The 22355-nt window shown below is 38.4% G+C and overlaps 1 protein-coding gene across 2 annotated transcripts in view; it reads right to left on the minus strand.

Moving 5' to 3' along the window:
- Nucleotides 1–2054: 2054 nt before the first annotated feature.
- Nucleotides 2055–22355, minus strand: part of SCI1 (splicing regulatory glutamine/lysine-rich-like protein) — an 83951-nt gene continuing 63650 nt past the window's right edge. Inside the window, exons 3-6 of one of the 2 annotated variants that reach the window (XM_089373094.1) lie at nucleotides 3629–3687; nucleotides 2958–3201; nucleotides 2618–2849; nucleotides 2055–2493 (exon numbers count right to left, since the gene is read on the minus strand). In XM_089373094.1, coding sequence (XP_089229220.1) covers nucleotides 2328–2493; nucleotides 2618–2849; nucleotides 2958–3201; nucleotides 3629–3687 — 701 coding nt within the window. In that variant the 3' untranslated portion in view covers nucleotides 2055–2327. The remainder of the gene's footprint in view (nucleotides 2494–2617; nucleotides 2850–2957; nucleotides 3202–3628; nucleotides 3688–22355) is intronic. The other variant, XM_089373095.1, reaches the window with a different exon arrangement.

Genomic DNA, 22355 nt, shown 5'->3' on the forward strand with positions numbered 1-22355 from the left:
TGCTAGTTACAAAACCTCCCACTCTCCAAACCTAGCTATGGAAAATCAAAAAAACCCTAGCAACTAAGAAGATCCAATATGTGCAAGAGTCGCTTCCACAAACCCTCCCAAGGCAAGACATCTTCTCCTCCTTTTCTTCTTCACAATTCCACCTTAGATTTTCATTACAGAGAAAAGAGTACAATGTTTCACTTCCAAACAACCAAACTTCCCAGCAACTAAAGGAGAAAAGATATCAAACCAAAAGGATAAGTTTCCACCCTTTTAATGCAACTGATGATATCATAACCAGATCTGAAAATACTTTTTAATAGCAGTAATAACAATAGTACAAGAACAATAAGACAACAATAAAATCAGCCCTTTATATTCTCCCCTTAGATGTAAATCACTTCAAAAATGTCAAATCAGCAAGACATATATGGATGTAAATAACAATGGCATAAAGAACATCTATAGCGGAAAATGAAATTTGAAAATTGCACGTATTAGATAATTGAAAACTTCATTAATATAATCAAAGATGAAGTACATGTACATAATATAGCCTCCTCTTAATGCTAGTTACAAAACCTCCCACTCTCCAAACCTAGCTATGGAAAATCAACAAAACCCTAGAAACTAAGAATATTCAATATATGCAAGAGCCACTTCGACAAACCCTCCCAAGGCAAGACATTTTCTCCTCCTTTTCTTCTTCACAATTCCACCTTAGATTTTTATTACAGAGCCCTAATATTCAATCTTCAAAGGATAAACTCTAACCCTAAACCTCCAAGATACTCTAAGACCAAGAAATCATAGTGACAAGAGAGAGAGAGAGAGAGAGAGAGCACATGTGAAGACTCTAGAGAGAGGGATAGAGGCTAGGACACACTCTTCTCTAGGTCACATCTCATCACAAGAGTGAATGAACATATATGAATAGAAAGACTATCTCCTACCTCTACTTATATGAGGTAAGGGAAACCAACAATACAATGTGGGCTCTAACCTTTACAAATAACCTACAATGAACACTTGTAGGCCAACACAAGTGAGACACTACACTCTAAAGTACATGTGTCATGGTCCAAGGTTGTGCACAATAATGGCCCCAAGATCATGTAGCTATGAAATTCAAGTCCATATCCCTCCATCACGAGCCACCATGGACTCCATCAATCTTCATAAGCAAATGCACTACAATGGGTCCATTGCCCCTACAATAATACCATCAAAGCCCCCTGAGTCCTACAACCATCTCCAATCATCTAAACAGGAATCCAAGTTGCCACATGCCATCTAGGGCCTAATGCCCTCCAAATTATGCAATGCTCCTCATCGCATGTAGGGCACTCTCCAAGTAAGTGGATCCTTCATGGGGACCCAATGAAGGGTGTCCACCAAACCATCAAAAGAACTCCAAAGACTAAGGGAAGAACACTAAACCAGCAACCATCTGAGATCAAGCATCCACTTAGCAAGTTATCTCAATTGCACAAATCCATCAAGGACTCTCTCATGTGTCAATCTATCTCAGGCCATCTAGAGGCTAAACTTATGCCATGTACCCTAAATTTCATGAAGCACCCCACGGCCACGCATGGTGTAAACACTTTTAAAGTAACCTTGAAAGTTAACAATCACATGGTCCCATGCTCTTAAGGTTAAGTTCTCCCCTCCATATTCCTTGTGCTCCTCCTAGGTAGGTTCCTCACCTAATCAAGCAAAAGACACTTACATTCTATGCACCCAATCGGTTGTTTATAGTGCAAATTATGGTGACAACCTCCCAAGTAAAGGTGCGGTGCCAGCACACTAAACAAAGTTGAGCACCTACCCAAATTGATCCATCCATATGTCCATAAAGCGTGCACAAGATAAGCATTGGGTGAAAACACTTTTGGAGTAATCCCAAAAGCTAACACGTCATATAGCTTGTAAAGCTTCAAGATCAACCCCGCTTGAACTTGCTTTTCTGAGGCCACAAATTTTCATGTTCTCCTTCCCAGATGAAAACCACATTAAACAATATCAAATACATCAGCAACAATCAACCAACAGAGATCATTGGCTGCAAAAAATTTCTATCTACTTTTCACAGTTACAAACAAACCACGACTTCCATATAACAAGGAAAGAAAATTACCAGTGACAAGGAGTGCAAATATTAATTAGTTATACCATGGGATTGTCTGCATTCTGCAAAATAAGAGATGACTGGCGAGTTAATCCACCATACCCTTGTATTTGATCAACAGGGAACTAGCTTCCAGTTCTCATAAACAGATTGAAATCTGAAAAGCGAAATCATGCAAACTTCATATAGCATGATTTTATGAACATCAACTTCTCTTTGGGATGGTGATCTTTCCACCAGCTTCATTTATGATTGCTTGCAATTGACTCATAGCTGCAGCTTCTTTTTGCCTGGACGCTTGAAGCTTCTCCTCAAGGACAGCAGTTTTTTCCATCACTTTTTTCTGCTTTCTCATTCGCTCTTTGTCAAGTCTACATATGATATAAAGCATCAGCAAATAAGTCCAATATGGTAGGAAAAACATAGTCGTAACCTTGGAAATGGGTTGAAAAAGTAACTTAAAGAATCGAAAGTTATTTTTAAATGCCTACTGACCTCGCACGAAAATTATCTCCACCACCCATAAGATCCTTATCATTTGCTAGTTCAGGACTCTCTTCTCGTCCTCTTGCCTGCTCTCTATTTATGACTCTTTTCTCAAGCATTCTCTCACGTCCTGTAGCCTTCGGAAGAAGCTCATCTAAGACCTCTTCTTGTATCTTTTGATATTTCTTTCTCTCCAACTTCTCAAATTTTTTAGCAATTTCCCTCTCTTCAACCGGATCTGCTGCAAGTAACAATAAAGAACTAAAAATCTGTAATCAAACCAAAAGAAAGGAAAAGACATTTCCCCAACTCCTTTGTAGCTGCCATGCTACTGCAACATACAACGCACCTTCAGATATTGTCTTCTTGTCTATTTTGAATCCCCAATTATGATCTGTCCGAGGAGCACTGCTAATGCCTTCATAGTATTCACTTTGCAGCTGTCTACTATTCCATGCATTTACGAATTCCAGAAATAACTTGTGAGTCTTCTCTGAAGAGAGATTGGAGAAAAACATCCCCCGCTCCTCTTTAAGCCACGTTGAAAACTCAATGTTCTTTGAAAAGTAATCTTCCTCTGATAGTGCCTTTATCTTCAGTGTCAGATAAAACATAAAATTAACTCTAGTCTTACACCTAAGGTAATTCACAGCAAGAAATTTTGGTAAAAACAATCTTTTGACATTTATAAAACATTAGACTATGAAGGAAACCTTCCCAATAGCATATGATTCAGTAAATAGTTTTAAATCACCACAAACAGAAGAATACAATAACTGAAGCTATCATGTTTTCAGTCCCTGTTAAGACTCAAAAGGAGTCTCGAATGAAGGAACACCAACATTATAAATAAAAGCATATCTTGTAATTGCATCTCAAGCTTTAGACAACAGTCTACGTGTACCTCTTAAGAATAAGATAACAAATTAATATACTTTGATAACTAACGAACAATTGTATGCCTATATTTTAGACTAGACTAGACCAGATATTGACAAACAGTGGTGTAAACATACTCACCTCAGCTACACCTCCTGCCGAACCTTGCTTATGACTATGGTAGTCCTCTAGCTTTTTATCTGAAAACAAGTTCCAAAACCCATTAAATTCTTGTATTATTACATTTGGAATGGGAACTCCCAATTGTCAAAACAGAGCTAGTTTTCACATCCAGAGATCTAAACTCTGGCACTTGCTAGAACCAGTAAGAATCAAAATTCAACAATATTAAATGATAAAGCTCATGTGATGTGCATAAAATATGAGAAAACAACGGTTGGTACTTTGTTGTCTTTAAAGAATCATATTTCTATTTGAGTAAGATTGTTAAGGCAAAATGGAAAAAATACCTGAATGCTCAATAGGCATACAGAGAGGGTATAAAGTTTAAACACATACTCCATCTCTCACACCACAGAGAATAGACCCAATTGATATGATAGATCCTATCACCTACAACAAGGAAATGGGTATAGTTTCCGAAAGAGGCATTCAGCTTTGCAACACTGATGAAGTAGTATCAGATGCAATTCCATTGGATGTATGCAAGTCATACTGGGAAATCCATATCTTTATTAATAGATGATGTGTTTAGACTGTTAAATTTCTCTAACACCGGCAACTTGGCTAATTCCTTTCTAGCAGATTCCTTGCTGTAGATTACTTATTACGCATATCTACTGAATATAAAGCACAGCTTAGATTTTAACCAATCTGATACACATACACACATTAATTTCTGCCCTTCAGATCTATTGTTTCATTAATAAATCTTCTACATACAAGGGCTCCCTTACTGGGATAATGGCCCTATGAGGAAAAATACAGATACAACAAAGACCTGGAGTTATACCAGCTGATCAAATCCTCTGCAGATTTGTTCTTGCGATCTTGCTTAGCTGAATTGGATCCTTCTCCCTTGCTGCCCCTTGCACTCTTCCTCAAACCTTGCACACTTGGATGAAAGTCCGTCTCCACCCAATCACTGAGACCTCACTACCTCACTGTATCTTGTGCTCAAAAGATGTGTCTTCTCCCTTCACCTAGCCTCCTTCCTTTTAAAATCTTGAGTTATTGGCTGAATCCACAACCCTAATCTCCAAAGTGATTGATAGTTGAGATTAGATCTTAACATCACTTGAGATCAATGAATATTCAGCTAATTCACTAATGCAAATAACTTTTGCATTTCATTAGATTAACTCACTTTATCTTATAAAAGTCAATCTCTTTTATAATTAAATTAATTGCCAAGGTTAAAGGTCAATTAGGTCACTTTTGCAGGTCTAGACATATAGATCTATGCATAAGTGTCTGCCTGTGTTGAAAATGTAGCGAGCAAGGTCTTTTGGCTTGTGTCTTAGCCAGTGAAGACCTCGAATTGTCCTTCTCCCAATATGAGTGCGAGCTCATGAGTTAAACTTCAGTTAGGATAAGTCATTTCCAGTTTACTATAATAATCATCATGTTAGCATGTGTAGAGTTGGAGCTTCAGTTAAGTGGAGTCTTCATCAGTTTGACTACAGAACAAGGTAGCAGTTACAAATTCAGTTAGAGCGAGTTAGTCTTCAGTCTTGATTGGAGAGAGGACGAGTTAAGAACTCCAATATTGATTGGAGAGAGAGAGTGTTACTCGCAATTAACTCGTCAATCAAAAGAGGAGTTGGGTCCTACGAAATAGGAGGCAGGAAGTGAGCAAGGAAATAGGGATTTTCCCTATAAAATAGGAGTTGATTTGTGCTAGAGAATAGGGGTTCATGTGCGCTAGGAAACAGAGACCTAGTGCGCAAGAGTCAAGGAGCCTCTAGAGCACAAAAAGCAGAAGAGAGCAGGTTTTGCAGAGCAAGTCAAGGAGGCAGCAAAGGAGACAGATTGCTTTGTGATAGATCCAAGTGCTAAAGAACAATCAAATAAAATAGCCACATCAAGTAAGCATCTTTTCCCTGTTGGGTTTCATGATAAAAATAAGTGTATCCATTTGTGCATGTGTTTTTATCTCTCTGTTTATATTCCACTGCTTATGAATTGTTAAGAGACCCTGTATCTTGGTAAAAGTACACTAGATTTCAGTTCTCAGTTATTCATCTAAGTAGTTGCAGGATTTCATGGAAATTTAAAATGGTATCGGAGCAGAGATCAGCATAAAAACTAGCACCAATTTGATCAGTCATTGAAGAGCGCAGAGTAAGCAGGAGGCTTGAGCTAGAGTTTGAAGAGAAGTATGTCGTTCCAAGGACTAAGGTCAAATCACACTTTAGAGGGAGCCTTGAACTTCTGCTCATGGAAGGAGTGGATATTAGTGGTGTTGGAAGATAATGGGGTGCTCGAGTTTGTGAAGCAGGAAATAGATCCACCTCAAGATGCCCAACAATTGATCCAGCATAACAAAAATGACACCAAGGCAAGGAGGATCATTCTAGAAGGGGTCAGAATATCATCCCTCATCTCCATGAGAAGAAGACAATATATGAGATGTTTAAAGCCATCGTAGATCTGTATCACGTATCTTTAAAAGTTCACTCAAGTTTGGGATGAGCTATGTGGTGTGGGTGTGACTGTAGCAAACAGTTACTTTGTGAGTCTTGTGCTTCTAGGACTTCATAGGTCTTGGGAGAATTTCTAGGATGCAATAGGTGGCTGAGAGAATATTCCCAGTCGGGAAAGACTATGGAGTGGCTGCGTTCAAGAAGAGATTCGGAAAGGAACGAGCATTGGGAGATCAGCTCCAAAAGAGGACGAGGAGAACTTTGTCCTGGAAAGAAAACGTAGTAATGCCAAGGGAAAGAGGGGCCAAAGAGAAGTCAAGTCCAGTCAAACGGGCAAGAATGCTTTCTCAAGGAGATAGATTGCTTTGTAATAGATCCAAGTGCTCAAGAACAATCAATAAAATAGCCACATCAAGCAAGCAAGTTTCCCCTGTTGAGTTTCCTAAGAAAAATAAGTGTCAATTTGTGCATGTGTTTTTATCTCTATGTTTATATTCCGTTGCTTATGAATTGTTAAGAGATTGTATCTTGGTGAAAGTAAACTAAGTGACTGCGTTCAAGAAGAGATTCGGAAAGGCACAAGCGTTGGGAGATCAGCTCCGGAAGAGGACGAGGAGAACTTTGTCCTGGAAAGCAAACGTAGTAATGCCAAGGGAAAGAGGGGCCAAAGAGAAGTCAAGTCCAATCAGAAGGGCAAGAATGCTTTCTCAAGGAGATAGATTGCTTTGTAATAGATCCAAGTGCTCAAGAACAATCAATAAAATAGCCACATCAAGCAAGCAAGTTTTCCCTGTTGAGTTTCCTAAGAAAAATAAGTGTCAATTTGTGCATGTGTTTTTATCTCTATGTTTATATTTCGTTGTTCATGAATTGTTAAGAGATTGTATCTTGGTGAAAGTAAACTAGGTTTCAATTTTCAGTTATTCATCTAAGTAGTTTCAGAGTTTCATGGAAATTTAACAACCCGAGATACTCTCATCAACACCCCCTCTTAGCGAGGAAGGTAATTCTAGAAGAACCACCTAGAATTGGTTTCCCCTGCAATCTTGGCACAACATTCCATGCATCATCCTTCACTATGCCTTCCCTCTAAACCTCTTACTCTATCGCATCTTCAAAGACACTACTCATCAATGGCATGTAGTTCAGAAACTTCTTTGGAGGCCTGCTCTCCTTGAATGTGCTCTTAGGAGCCTCCACATGCCACTAAGCATCCCTCAATGTCTACTCAAACCACCTGGGTCTCCTAACAAAAACAAAAAGGAGCTTCGGACGAGTTAACTCCTTGAATTAGAAGCCCTTAAATGTTGTTCTACCTTAGAAGCCTCCTAGTCCTCATCTTTTCTAACTACTAATGGCAACTCATGAGACTTCCTAGATGTCAAGATCTTCGGGAAATTAACATCTCTACTCACGACCATCTTCCTCTATGTTGGTATGAAGATCTTATAATGTTTTCAAGTCTCACTATAACCAACAAATATCCCCTTTTGTCCTAAAGGCTCCAGCTTCATCCTCTACTATGTAGGAACATGCATGAAAACTTGACAACCAAATATCCTCAAGTGTCCTATCTTTGGTTTCACCCTAGTGAATGCCTCCTTTGGAGCCTTGTCCCCCCAAATATTCTGTGAGGACTCATGTTCTACACGTATACTGCAGTGTTACATGCCTATAGCCAAAGAAACATAGGCACCTCTCAATCATGTAGCATAGCATTGGCAGAACCGATGATGGACCGATTCTTTCTCTATGCAACTCCATTATGTTGTGGGTCATGGCTTGAACGAGATTGTCATCTCCCTCTTGATCCTTGCCTCTTTGCAGAAATCCTTTAAGTCATTGGAAGTGTACTCTCCTCCATTATCTAACCTCGAGACCTTGATCCTCTTGTTTGTCTGATTCTCCACCTAGGCCTTCAACTCTTGGAAGCGATTGAAGACTTCATCCTGTTGATTTTCTAGGTGCAATAGAGACTAGCACAGTATTTCTGAAATATTGATAATTACTTTTGATGTTGATCTTTTAAATTATTCCAATATATCAAGCAATTATACTTCAGAAATTCAACCATACAAGAACAGTAGAATAGTAGAAATCACAATGCATAAAGAGGACAAGATTTACCCTAGAAAAACCCACCAAGGGGAAAGATCCAACAACCTTTTCAATAGAGAAATTCTTCTATTCAACAAGAGACACACCTAGACCTATGGTCAAACTTGGTCAACCCCTCCAAGTCAAGCATCCCAATCTAACCCAGCATTTCACTCTCTGCCTAATCTAACCCAAAATTCTGGCCCTCCTACAGCTACTAGTTGCCCCAGAATTTCAGCCCCTATAACTGCCCAGAATTTTGACCCCCTGCAACAAAACTGCCCAAGGAAAATGTCTTCTTTTTCCTTGTCCTTCTTGATCTTCACTGAGATGCCTAGAAAATGTCTTCTTCAGGAAGTGTGAATTGGTGCCAAGAGAATGAGCTCGAGATGCCTTTATATAGTGATATGTTGGGTTGAATGGGTGTGTCCTTTTCCCTGGGCTGACTTGACTTGGAGGGAGGCCAACTTGAAAACTTTAGAGCCAAAAATTTCAAATTCAAATTTTCTTCTTTTAAAAGCCACAATGGGACTTTGTCCATATATATTTTTTCTTTTGACTCTAAAATTTAAATATGCTTTACAAAAATTCAATACAAATACATATGTTGAAAATTGGGTAGCGTCGGGAAAAATTTCCCTAACGGGAAACCCCAAGCCCTAAAGGAAGCCTACTGCCCCTAAGAAGAATTTATATTGGTCAAAAGATAAATTTATATGGGTCAAAGGAAAATATTAATTTTAAAAAGATGGGCACTCATGATTTTTTTTTGGCACAAACTTGGGCTAACAATTATTTAAATTTATATTCAAATCAAACTCGAATTAAAGGTTGGTCTTCAATAGTCATAACCCTACATCAAAATAACTATATATATACCTGTCATCTCTCTGTTATTGGATATCAGCTTTTCAGACCTCTAAGATACATCTTCTCTATGATTCGCATATCGCATTGGTGGCTCGACTCTCTTCTTATCTCGCACATCTCTAAGGTGGTTCGTTCTTATTTGACGAATTTGTGGTTTGCTTTTTCATGTGGCTCGATACATTCATCTAGCAGCTTGCATTTGTTTCAAGTTTGCATTCATGGCTCACTATAATATATGGCACACTACAATATGGCTCGATACTATATGGTTTACCATAGTGCATGGCTCGCTACAGCAGTTATGAATGGTTCCCTACAGTTTGTGTGTGTGTGTGTATATATATACATACATATGTGTGTGTGTGTGTGTGTGTGTTTAGCTCGCTCACTAAAGTATGGATATAGTTCATATATGGTTTAGAGCATGTATGGCTTTCTACATTGATACTCAAATGGATGATATGTTCTTCAGCAACATTGACGATATCTTCCTCTACAGTGTGTATGACATCATTGTTTCTCTGCGTTAAGGCTGCCATCTTTGTAATAAGCAATAATCTCGCATTGGAGTTATATGCATTATGGTTCCTTTGAATAACAGGATTGACATCGTATTAGTATGGCCCAGGTGGATTTGGTTGCCCAAGTAGCAATTGATTGGTATGGCCCATGCAACATTCGATTGGTATGGCCCAGGCAGCCTAGGCAACATTCAGTTGGTATGGCCCAAGCAATAGTCGGTTGGTATGGCCCAAGTGGCCCAGGCAACATTCAGTTGGTACGGCCCAGGTGGCCCAGGCAGCATAGGTTGGTATGGCCCAAGTGGCCCAAGCAACAACCGATTGGTATGGCCCACGTGGCCCAAGCAACATTCCATTGGTATGGCCCAGGTGGCCCAGGAAGCATTTTGTTGGTATGGCCCAAGTGGCCCAGGCAGCATTCAATTGGTATGGCCCAAGTGGCCCAGGCAGCATTCAATTGGTATGGCCCAAGTGGCCCAAGTGGCCCAGGCGGCATTTAGTTGGTATGGCCCAGGGTGGCCTAGGTAGCATTCGGCTGGTATGGCCCAGGTAGCATTCGGCTGGTATGGCCCAGGTAGCAATTGGTTGGTATGGCCCAGTGTTGCAACAGTGATATGGAAAAAGCCTTCCTGAACTCAATTTGATTGTCAAAAGTCAGTTCACAATCGAAATTGTGAACTGACTTGGGGAAAAGATGATGTTATGGGGTGAATGCATCATGTAAATGATGAAAATTTTGAAAATGCAATTATCTAAAGCAAAGAACAATATAGTCCTAAGAAAATTAACATGGTATCAGCGCTCGAATGAAGAAAAGTCATCACCCCTGTAAAGACATCGTTGATGGCAGCAAGTGAAGATAGTGGAGACCTAAAAGAATGCTAGTGTTTGAGGGAAACCCTAAGCAACCTTGTTATTAGGGTTTGGTGAATATCATTAAGTTAGGGTTTGGAAGAGACCCTTGAAGTGTGCCTAGAAGAAGAACCTAAATATGATAAAGGCTTGAGTTCTACAAGTCTTGAAAACCTAGTATGATTAGCAAGAAGTTATTTCAACACTTGTGACAGATTCAGTGTAGCCTTAGATGAACTAGTCTAAGTTGGGTTGTTGATGAAGAAGATTGAAAATAATGAAGACAACTTTGACATATGACTCTTGGAGGTTGGTTCAAGTGGGAGTTGATCACATCTCGTTAAAGATAAGTACCTTCTGAACTTATTTCTTTATGACATTGCTCTTATTTAGATTTATTGTTTTGATTATTGATATCCTTCCTGCATGAATATTTGAGTATTTGAATACTTCCAACTTCTTGATGAAGATGTGATAAGCAAATCCTTCTTTTGGATCATTTGGATACTAAAAGGTGCAGAAAAAGAGTGTTAGTGCAGGAGGAGAGAAGTTGGAGCCGGAACAGGAAGTTAGAACAGAGAAAGGAACCTAATTCACAAAAGCAAGTGAAAGGTATTATGATCATATGTGAGATGACAAAATAATGACAGTGGAGACCTAAAAGAATGCTAGGGTTTGAAGGAAACCCTAAGCAACCTTGTTATTAGGGTTTGGTGAATATCATTAAGTTAGGGTTTGGAAGAGACCCCTGAAGTGTGCCTGGAAGAAGAACCTTAATATGATAAAGGCTTGAGTTCTACAAGTCTTGAAAACCTAGCATGATTAGCAAGAAGTTATTTCAACACTTGTGACAGATTCAGTGTAGCCTTAGATGAACTAGTCTAAGTTGGGTTGTTGATGAAGAAGATTGAAAATACTGAAGGCAACTTTGACATATGACTCTTGGAGGTTGGTTCAAGTGGGTGTTGATCACATCTTGTTAAAGATAAGTACCTTCTGAACTTATTTCTTTATGACACTGCTCTTATTTAGATTTATTGTTTTAATTATTGCTTATCCTCCCTGCATGAATATTTGAGTATTTGAATACTTCCAACTTCTTGATGAAGATGTGATAAGCAAATCCTTCTTTTGGATCATTTGGATACTAAAAGGTGCAGGAAAAGAGTGTTAGTGCTGGAAGAGAGAAGTTGGAGCTAGAACAGGAAGTTAGAACAGAGAAAGGAACCTAATGCACGGAAGCAAGTGGAAGGTATGTGAGATGACAAAATATGTGCTACAAGTTGCTATGGTATTTGAATATTACGAGGTATGTATACAATTTAGCTACAACATTGGGATGACAAGTAAAGCCCTAAGGTATGACAAGAATATTATCTTTAGAAAAGTCTTGATTCATATAGTACTCTTGAGTAATGCATGCCAGTCATATACATATGTGAGTAAGTTTGATTCCCAGTACATGTGATATAGTGATGTACTTTATAGTTTAAATCCCATTGATATTTGGATATCCTAATTGATACTCAAGATCTACTGACTATCTTCTTGTTGATCTTGATAAGGATTTGATAAGTTGTAACTGTTATGATGACCTGTCTACATGGTAAATTTGACATTATGACAAAAGTGGATGCCCTAGAACTCTTATGGAAATGATTATATAACGTGATAGAGATGTGATATTGAATGGAGTTTTGTATGATCTAATATGGCTATGCTCTGAAGAAATAATGATCTTGATACATTGATGATAACTAAAGTAGCTTCCCATTCAGAGGGAGAGACCCTTAATGAGATTCCAGCACCTATTATTATTTGTGTAATGAGTGTAGATATGAGGATACCTCAAAAATTTTGAGACAGATGAATATAAGAGCCATGATTGCAAATTGAAACAAGTCTTTTGGACTTCGATTGATGAACATCTAATGTTATTAAAAGTATGTCTTTGTTAACTAATTTTATGTGCTAACAGTTCATTGCTAACAGGAATGGTTTACCCCAAGCACAGTTTCAGGATCCTCTTCTTGTAGTGTTTTGTCAAAATCATGGCATGTTGGATTGCATTGATGGATTATTGTTGCTAGATTTGGTGGATCCGTTAATGAACAAACAGCCAGATGGGTCCTTGTGTTGCAAGCATGCACCCCAAGCTAGATAGAGCCTGGACATATATAGCTTAGGCTTGTGGTTGTTGCCTTCCTGTGTGAGAGGCAAAAAGGATGAATATGGTATTCTTTTCTTTATGACACGCACTTGCTCTAACATAATATTTGAGTTGATGCACTGCATAAACAAGAAAACAGAGGACTATTGCTCGAAAATACTGCATAAGACAATATGGTTGAACTCTTCAGTGAGTTGTTTGAGTCGGTCTCGGATATGAGCACTTTGATATGTTTCTGATCTTCAGAGAGCGGCGTGGATTGACGGATGTGACCCTCCCAGGTAAGGGTCCCGGCTAATTGAGGACACTATCTTATGCTCCTCCCCCCTGTTTGAACTCACAGGGAGAGGAATTGAGCCTAAGAGCTTTTGGGATCAAGGTATCTTTGGGCAATAGGATGGTTGTGATCCTTACCCTTTGCGGTAAGTAGTATCTCACCCATTGTCACTATAGGGTGTGTGTGATGATTGATCCTTGTCCTTTATAACAAGATGGGTATCTGCCCCTATCATGAGTGATAGAGTATACCCCAGTATGCATCCTACCCACAGCTGGGGCTTGTTGGGATTGCCTCCCCATCTGGCCAATGGGTTGAGAAGACTTGAGATGGTGTGATCCCTGCATAGCAAGTGGATCTCCCTCAAGTATGACTTGAGATGGTGTCATCCTTGCATAGCAAGTGGATCTCCCTCAAGTATGGTGGATGCAGGTGTTCTACCACTTCACTCTTCAGTGTCAACTTGGGAAGATCAGCGAACATTGGGATGGTTGTGATGATTGGGTTAGAGATATATTCAAGATCTAGACGTCTTTAGTGGATTTTCAGTTAAATCCTTGGGACGTCCTCTTCATTATACTATCTAACCCCTTTGGATATAACAATATATCTTGAAGTTGTGTAGAAATTATTTTGAATTAGATGCTCTACTAGATTTAAATTTAAATTATTGTTATTTCACTAGCCAGTTGTGGATTTAATCGATCTAGCAGGTATCTCAAGATCTTTTGATTCATTGTGTTATCTAACTCCTTGTGATCTAACAATTGTATCTTAAATGTGTAGAGATATCAAGCGTGAGGGGACATTTTTGGTTAAACTAACCAACCCTTGAGCATAGAAGTGGACGAAACCACATTATAATTTTGTAAAGGCTTATCATTCGAGATTTATTTTTGTTGTAGGGGTTTCTTGGCCTTGGCTTGGAATATAATCTATTTCTAAGCTACTTTTCTCAATTATTGTGCTTCTATCGAATAGATCTGCTAATCAAAGAGTGAGGTTCTACTCATACTCCTTGATCTAGCTCTTGTAAATTATTTGTAAATATTTTTGTACATAATCTAACCCTTTGTATCTAACTTTATTCTTGTGTATATTTTTTTAGATTTTATTTTTCTTTCTTTGCAGATCTGAAGACGGGGTTTAGCTTGGGGCATTTTGACAATATTTGTTTGCAGGTGGGTTTTTGAATATCAAAAGGAAAATCGAATCTCTTACTTGTTTTCTCTCTGTTCATACCCCAGCCGCTAGGGTTTTGAGAAGCTTCTTCTTCGAATTTGGCAGAGGATTGATCACCCTAAAAGCCTGGAATTTATTTCTAATTTTTTGGGGGTGATGGTTGTAAGACCTTTGGAGGCTTATCCCTACTTCTAGATCGAAATTTTTCAGGTGTTTAATCTGATAAATTTATAAATATTTTTCTGAGATTATTTCCTTTGAAAATGAATTGCAAGTATTGGTTGGGGTTTTAAAGTTCTTTTTTTTAAGATCTTAAAGGAAGTCGCAAACCCATTCGAGGATTTGAGGATTATCTTTCCTCCTATAACGCGGATCTTTAGGGATTTATTTAACAAAAAAAATTCTAAGAATTTGTCTGCAGATCGATTTGGGGTTTTGATAATAAAAAAATTGCAGATCTAAATCAAAAAAAAAAAAAATTAGAGGCTGAAGGCATTTTTTTGGGAGTCTTCTTTCAAGCAGGCCGCAAGAAAATTTTTGAAGCCATTTTCCAGCCTGACCGCAAATATTCTGAGAAAATTCTTCATCTAGGCCGCAAGCAATTTGGAGAATATTTTTCTTCCAAAGCAAAATTTTCAGAAGGTTTTGATCATTAAAAATATATTTAACAATTTTTTTAGCAGGCCATTTTCAGCATCAGACTGGTGAGAGGGATCAATTCAGGGCTTGATCTCAGATTTAAAATTTTGTTTTAGAAAACAGACTTGTTGAAGAATCTCTCTCTAGGCCGAGAAGTTGTCTTCCTCCGTGGAATGAATTTTGGATAACATTGATTGTCTTGCAGAAAGAGTATTCCTTCAAGGGTTTCAAGTTGAGATTCAACATCATATTGAGCCTGAAAATAAATTTTTGAGGCTCTTTTCTCCAAAGCAAAGAGCCTTATCCTCCTCCGGTGCGAACTCTTTTTGCTAACTTGTTGTTTTTGCAGGGAGGGTTTCTCATCTACGATCTTAGGCTTGTTTTTCTGAAAGAAATATCATATCACTTTTGGGCTTGAAATTAATTTTCTTGCTTGGCCAAAAGCTGATTAAAAGTCATAATTCTCTAAGCCTGTGAGCCAAAGGAGGTTGTTTCCTTAGCCATTTATCAGACTTCCTTCACTTGGAGCAGTTGTGACTTTGATCTGATTGTTTCATTCAGATTTGTGTGAGGAAATCTATTTGTAATCCATTGTTAAAAAAAAAGCCTTGTATTTTTCCTCGTAAAATTTTGTAGCTTGAAGAGAGGTGTTGGTGCTTCAAATTTTGGATTTGTAACCCCTCTTCAAGGCCTCAAAACCTTCTCTCTTGACTAGGTGGTCTTATTTGTAATTTCATTAATAAAGGCATATTTTCTTTAGGGAGCTTGGGGCTTTCCCATGGTATCCTTCCTCCTTATTTAAAAGGGAGGATCTCTTGTCTTCCTATCTTAGTTTCGTTTCTAGATATAGTTTTCTAACTTGTTTCTTGCTCTCATTGGGTTAGATTAGTTTAATTTCCATTGCATACTAATCTCTTGAATCGACCATTGTTAGATCTAGATTTTCATTTCTAATTACTTGATCTAATTTACACTTGAGAAACTCCTGTCTTGTCTCACCTGTGTTTTCGATTGAAGTTTTAAATCTCTAGTAATTAGATTCTTTAGCAATCTCATCTGCCATCTTTGAAGTAACTTCTTGTGCTTTATAATTCATAATTTGCTCCTAAACATTCTTAAGACACCTTCTAAGTGAAGTAACAATCTAAATCTAATCACTCACACATAAAGAGCAACTTCTATTTAAAGCACTTGTGTTATTTCTTTAACTAATTTTGTTTCATTAAGTAGCTCTTTACTAGCTTCATTGAAACATTATTGCAAGCTGATCTCATTGTGATTTTGAGCTCTAAATATTTATCATAAGTGGATTGGTATTTCTTTCATCTCCCATTGAAGCATTTGCACTAACATTTCCATATTAGATTTAGGCTTGCATCCATAAAATTTGCTTCCAAGCATAAGCTTTGTTGATAGAAATTTTAGGACAACTTTCTCCACTATTCAATTTAAAAGACTTAACCTTTTAACAACAGCTAAAACGGGTAACCTTGCAGTTCTCTTGTGGCTCAATGCCTTGTAGGAACAGAGGCACTTGGGTTGCTATAAGCCCTAGGGAGGTATCATTAATGAGGCCATAGCCTTCTTCCCCAAGACTTCTTCCAACAACCTTGTTTCAAGACAAGTTTTGACAATCAAGGAGAAGGCATTCACCCTTAGCTTAGGTATATAATTAAAATCAACCAAGACCTCTTGCATCACTGTAATATCCCTAAGGGAAAATTAACAATAACTTCAAAGAAAAATAGACAAAAACACCATGAAACAAAAGAAAGCAATCAGACCACGAATTTGCATACAAAATTGCGTTGTGTACTCATTTTATTAATGCAAAGAGGTGTACAACAAGGTGTTGGAATGAGTGCACCTAGGCTTGCTCTAGGCAAGCTAGCAAAGCCCCGGAATGATAAGTGAATCACCCTCCAATTTGTTGCTAATATGCCCAAGTGTTGCGTTGTAGATGCCCAAAAAAGTGTTGTTGCCTGAAAGGATTTGCTACTAGAGCCCTCTCCAATGCTCAGAAAATTCCGGGAAATTAATCTCGACCTCTACTCAAGAAACCCAAAATAACCCACGAAGGATTTGTCCAAAGCTTAACCTCAGAAATTCGACCCTCTTTGGCTTGAGTGGCTCTGCTGCTGGGCGACCCACCTGAAGATTATGTTGCTAAATGCTCCAAAAATGCCTGCAATCCCTACTAGAAGGCTTCCCAGGCCTTCCCTCCAAGTTTCCTCCTCAACCTCCCGGAGTGTCTCTTCCCAAGGCTGCGCAATCCCTACGATGTTATAGCTTTCCCTGCTACTGTAACTCAGCCTCCATGCTGTTGGTATGATTTGGGACTAAGTAGAACTCCCTCCTTGGGCTGGCACTCGAAGTCCACCGAAGCAAGGGCTAGGATTTCCACTCGGAAACACCTGGTGTGTTGAACAGCACATGCAGACTTGGCTCACTACTCAAGCATGCTATGTCAAAAGACAAATTCTGAAAATGATAGATGATGAGAAAAATGAGAGCCCCTCCTTCCTTTTATTGATTTGCCTCCAAGATTGCCCATGTGGGCCCACATCGAATTCCTCTCACCAATTTCACTCCAATGAGAGTGTACTCTCCATGTGGACCGAAATTCTCTTATGGTGGCCCCCACGCTCCACCAAAGTCGCAATCTTTCCATCGAACTCTAATGTTGGGGTGCTTCTCATGCCAAAAATCAAATGTGGGTCCCCTAAACCCACTTCTCCCAAGTGTAACCATGCAATACGCCAAAATTGAGCAAAAATTGATATTTACTTAGTGAAACATTGTAATTAGAATTGTGGGCTACTTATTTACTTGCAAGCCTTATATTCTTGTACTTGTCAATTTTATGTTTATTGCCTTTTGAAGATTATATCATAATTGAAGCACCTTTACTCGGCGTACAAGCTCTCTTTCCTTACAAGTTGTATTTGAAGTCTTATTGCTCATATTTCTAATTGCATATAATCTCTTGATCTCTTGTACTAACGCTTGTCTTGCAGCATTGCCAATTGTGTAACTTGAAATATTATCTCTATTTGCAAGTACTTCCAGTAGCATTGTTATAAGGCATTGATCTCTTATCTCTATATCTTGTTGGATGTCATAATGATATAATCAAATCTATCTTTTGATATCTACATTGCTCATTAATCATTATACTTTCTAATTAATCATTAATTCAAGTTATATTGAGTAGTAATTGCCTTGCCCTTTGTCTCCAAGAACTTTTTGTTTCAACCCTTTACTAACCATCTTTAGGGACTACCCCCATAGCTTGCCTAGGAGAAAGCTTAAAAAGGGAGAGCTCAGAATAGGTGACAGCCCTCTCTCTGAGCATTGCGCCTTAAAGACTATACCTAGTGGGGTTGGAAACTTTTCCCACACTTCGGTGTACATCATACGCAACAACAAAAGCATCGGAAGCGTCATTTTCCAAAAATCCTCGAAAGCGGGTGCTTCCAGGATGCTTCACTTTTGAGGACTTTTGGAAAATGATGCTTCCGACGCTCCGCTTCTCAAACATGTTCCTGCCTCATCTCCACTTCGTGCAACATTGGGTGGAACCACTAACTTTACACAACCCTATTTTAAAACATCCAAAATGCCAAATTAGTTGCAATATCTGAAAACATGCATATTTGTACATAAATCAAGATAGAGATGGTATCATAGCACATTAAAGCAACATCCATATATTATAAACTTATGCCTATTTTCCTGTATTTCACTTGCCCACCATGAGAACTTAGGAAGAGTTAATTCATACAGATAATGAGGAGAGATTGTGTGCTACTAAGAGAGTCTTTTCAACCTTGTCAAGGGTTGTTGGACAAGGGATAGTAGAGTAATTGACCTTGTTCGGTGTTGGTGGATAGTAGATAGTGAACATTGGGTACTATTAGTCTGTGTATGGTGGACATTGGACATTGTAGGGCATTGTTGTGGCAGTAATAAACCTTGCCAAGTGTTGTTGTGACTACTTGTCTTACTAACATTAGCTTTGAACCTTGCTTGGTATGTACTTTCTGTCTGGAGGAGTTGAAACAGCTGCAGAACTTAACTATGGTACAATTGTGGACTATGTCACATGGTTCGGGTTCGAATTCGAAATTCGACGGCAATTAAGTTTGATCCAAGTTCGAATGTATATATATCTATATATATATATATATATATATATATATATTTCCAGAGAAAAAAGTCTGTAATTTCTATTAAAGATAAAAATTACATATGTGTATGCCGAAGCATTCCTGTGGCTATTGCCCAGAACAGATACCAGTTCTACTGGTTGCATAAGGATAAGATTAACAATGATATTGTAATCAGCATCTAAGTTCTACAAAAATTTACATTTGAGTCTAAGCACTGCCCAGAAAAGTGACCCCCAAAAATTTTCCAGCCCCCCATGGGGCTACATGAACAATCTGTAGATGGTTTCTATTTTCATTAAGAGAAAATTACCCACACTGTAAGCCCCAAAAATAAAAAACCAACCCCCTATGTAGCCAAGGATCAAACCTGTGCAGGTACAAAAGATGTGAGACAAAAAACCCCATATTGAGCTATCAAAAGTATGTCCCCAAAATGCTCAAATATCATCATGTTATACAATCAATCATCGGCAGCGCTTAGATCAAAAAAAAAAATCTAAAGTGTCATACAGAAAAAGAACAGTTTTTTATCATTTATCAGTGTCCCCTGCCTCAGTAGGCCCAAGGGTCAAAAACAATTTAAGTTTTGTTGCCTTCTTTATCTTCATAGATTTGTGCATGTTCTGTTGTCCATTTCCAATCCATTTTTGGATAACCTGTCAGCTTCCTTGTTCCTGTGCCTGTAAATGTGATCAAACGAAGTGTGTAATTTTTCTTTGAATATTGTCCATAAGAGGAAGTAGAGAGTATGATTGAAGATTAGTTTTTAACCTCATACAATGAATGACCACCTGAGAATCACCATATATGTGAAGAGAATGGATGTTTATAGAAATGGCTAAGAGAATAATAGTATGAAGTGTGAAAAGTTCAGCCATATTCTTTGTCACAAGACCAATATTAGGGGAGGAGATAGAATGAGAGTGCGAAAGGTGTAAAATCCCCCCAGCACCCCCAAAGGAAGGGGAGCCTCGAGTTGCACCGTTGAAGCAAACCCAAGGAAAATCAGTTAGGATTTCTACATGGGTAGGAGGGGATGGAGAGATGAGAAAAGAGGAAGATGGATAGGAAGAAGAGATGGCTAGACTTAGAGAGGAGACTTTGACCAAGTTTGGAGAGTAGTCTTCAAAATTGCAGAATTGCGCTCTAGCCAAATTCCCCAGCTGACAGACAAAGGCTTTGTTGGAAAATGTAACTAGTGTCAGTCTTCATAATTGTCCATGTACTCAAATCATTATGTATATTTTATGTTACAAGAAAAAAGAAAAAAGAAAAATATTATTTTAAAGCATGGGATTCATGCTTCATTTTGATGGTCATCTAGGTAAAGCATGCTCTTCACGCTTCTAGCGTTTTTCAAGACAAACGAATATTTTTCTTAAGTCAATAGAGTCATTATCATTTGTATAAGACCCTATTGGGAAAGTTGTAACATATAAAAGAAAATGATTTCGAGTCTAGAAAGTCCTATGAGCCTCCAATAACAAGTCACCCATGGCAAGGACAAGTCGGCCTTAAGAGGAGTATTCAACCTCCACAAAAGCATATAAATAGAAGTTGCTCGACCTCATTTGGACATCATTCAATCTGCACTACAACAAGTTTGATCTCAAGCAAGAAACCAAAAAGGAAGAAGAGTGAAGGTCTAGGAGAAAGAAGCAACTCAAGGAGAAGTCGAATTTCTGATTTTGTGATCGTCTTCCTCTCGCACTTGTGAAAGATCTAGGGTTTCTAGTGCTGCAAAAAGGCCGAAATTACAGACCTAATTGCTGGTCCAAAATTTGTTGCAAGAAGGACAAGAATTGAAGCCTTAAGTCTCCAAAAGAAGAAGCAAGCTAGAACGAAGGAAGGAGACCTAAAATCTACCCACACGTGTAGTGCTAGGGTTTCTACAGGGCCAAAAGATTGTAGGTCAGGTTGTAGATTTGAGTTGCAGGACCGAGAACTAGACTAGAGCTGATTTGAAGGAAGTTAACCCTTGTTGACTTTGGAAGATTTTGTCTAATTGCAATGGGTTTGTTGAAGGGCTGACTTGGTGCCTGGAGGAGGACTTGGTCTAGGGTTTTGGGTCTTGGTTTTCTCATTTGAAGCAGATTCTATAAGAAAAGAAGAGATTCTTTCTAGGTTTTCCCCTTGGAGGGGTTTTGCCCTGGCTTGGAGCCTAATACTTGTGTCCATTGTCTTTATTGTTTTGCTCTTGATAATTGTTTGATGAAAAGATCTAATAAAGGAACATAAGAAGATAAATAAAGACCACAAGCAATTACTAAGGTTAAGGAGAATTTGAATTAATAATTGCCCTACTACATTCTCCGACATGGTATCAGAGCTAAGGTGAACAAGAGAAGGCAGTTGGTCAAGGGAAATCATTTAGGACGCGATAAAAGAAGAAGAAGAAGAAGACCTATTGATCTAAAAGGAGGGTTACTACATCAAGTTAAAGATTCTTTAGTGCATCATCTTGAAGAAGAGGAAGCATCAAGGGATCTTGGGACCATCATTCGCTCTTTGAAGTTGTTCAAAGACACCGTTGTTGAAGGCATCTTAGAAGTCATCATTCTCAGGCATTTTTGAAGTCTCCTTGAAGGTCTTGAAAGCATCAAGATAGTTGGAGACATCATCAAGGACTCTTGGTTAACAAGTGTGTGTTATATTGTCTTCTATGTCTCAATCAACAGATCATATGGCTACATTTTGCAAGGAAAGCAACAAGCTCGTTGGATCGGCAAACTTCCTAGCATGGAAGAAAAGGATTGACTTGGCACTCATTGAAAATGAAGTCATGGAATATGTCCTTGATGAAGTGGTTGTACTAGACAAATAAAAGACTCATGAGTTAGCAAAATAAAAGAAGGGAGAAGTAAGGGCACAAAGAATCATTGTTGAATCCATTAAGAAACATCTTGTTCCCTTTAATGTTGATTTGAAGACTTCCAAGGCTACGTATGACAAGTTGGTAAAGTTCTACTCTATAAGTACAATAGGTCAAAAGATCTCGTGAGGAATCAACTATACAGAGTAAGTCAAAGGATGAAGATATGGACACTTATCACATGAAGATATCACAAATAAGAGATCAGCTGCAAGGGCTTGCCAAAACTGTTTCTAACTCTAAAATGACCATTTGTGTATTAAATGCTTTGCCACCTGATTGGAGCAGTTTTGCAATTAGTATCTACTCTAAGAAGGATACTACACCATTTGATGAGCAATGGGCTCAATGTATCTTGGAAAAATCGAGAATCAAGGCAAAGGATGACACTGAATCAAATGAAAAGTCTCAAGCCTTTATTGCAAGGACCAAGAAACTGAAGAAAGGGAAGTTTAGAAAGTCCGAGAAGAAGACAAATATGTCCAAGATTCAGTGCTTTGGATGTAATGAATATGGACACTTTAAGAGGGATTGTCCAAACAAGGAAAATAACAAAAGAAAGGAAAGAAGTGAAGCTCAAATAGCTAAAGAGAAGGGAGAACCTGAGAAG

Source organism: Pinus tabuliformis, chromosome 8 (genome assembly GCF_031772625.1).
Source record: "Pinus tabuliformis cultivar Carrire ecotype Pingquan chromosome 8, CPIR1, whole genome shotgun sequence".
NCBI lineage: Eukaryota > Viridiplantae > Streptophyta > Pinopsida > Pinales > Pinaceae > Pinus > Pinus tabuliformis.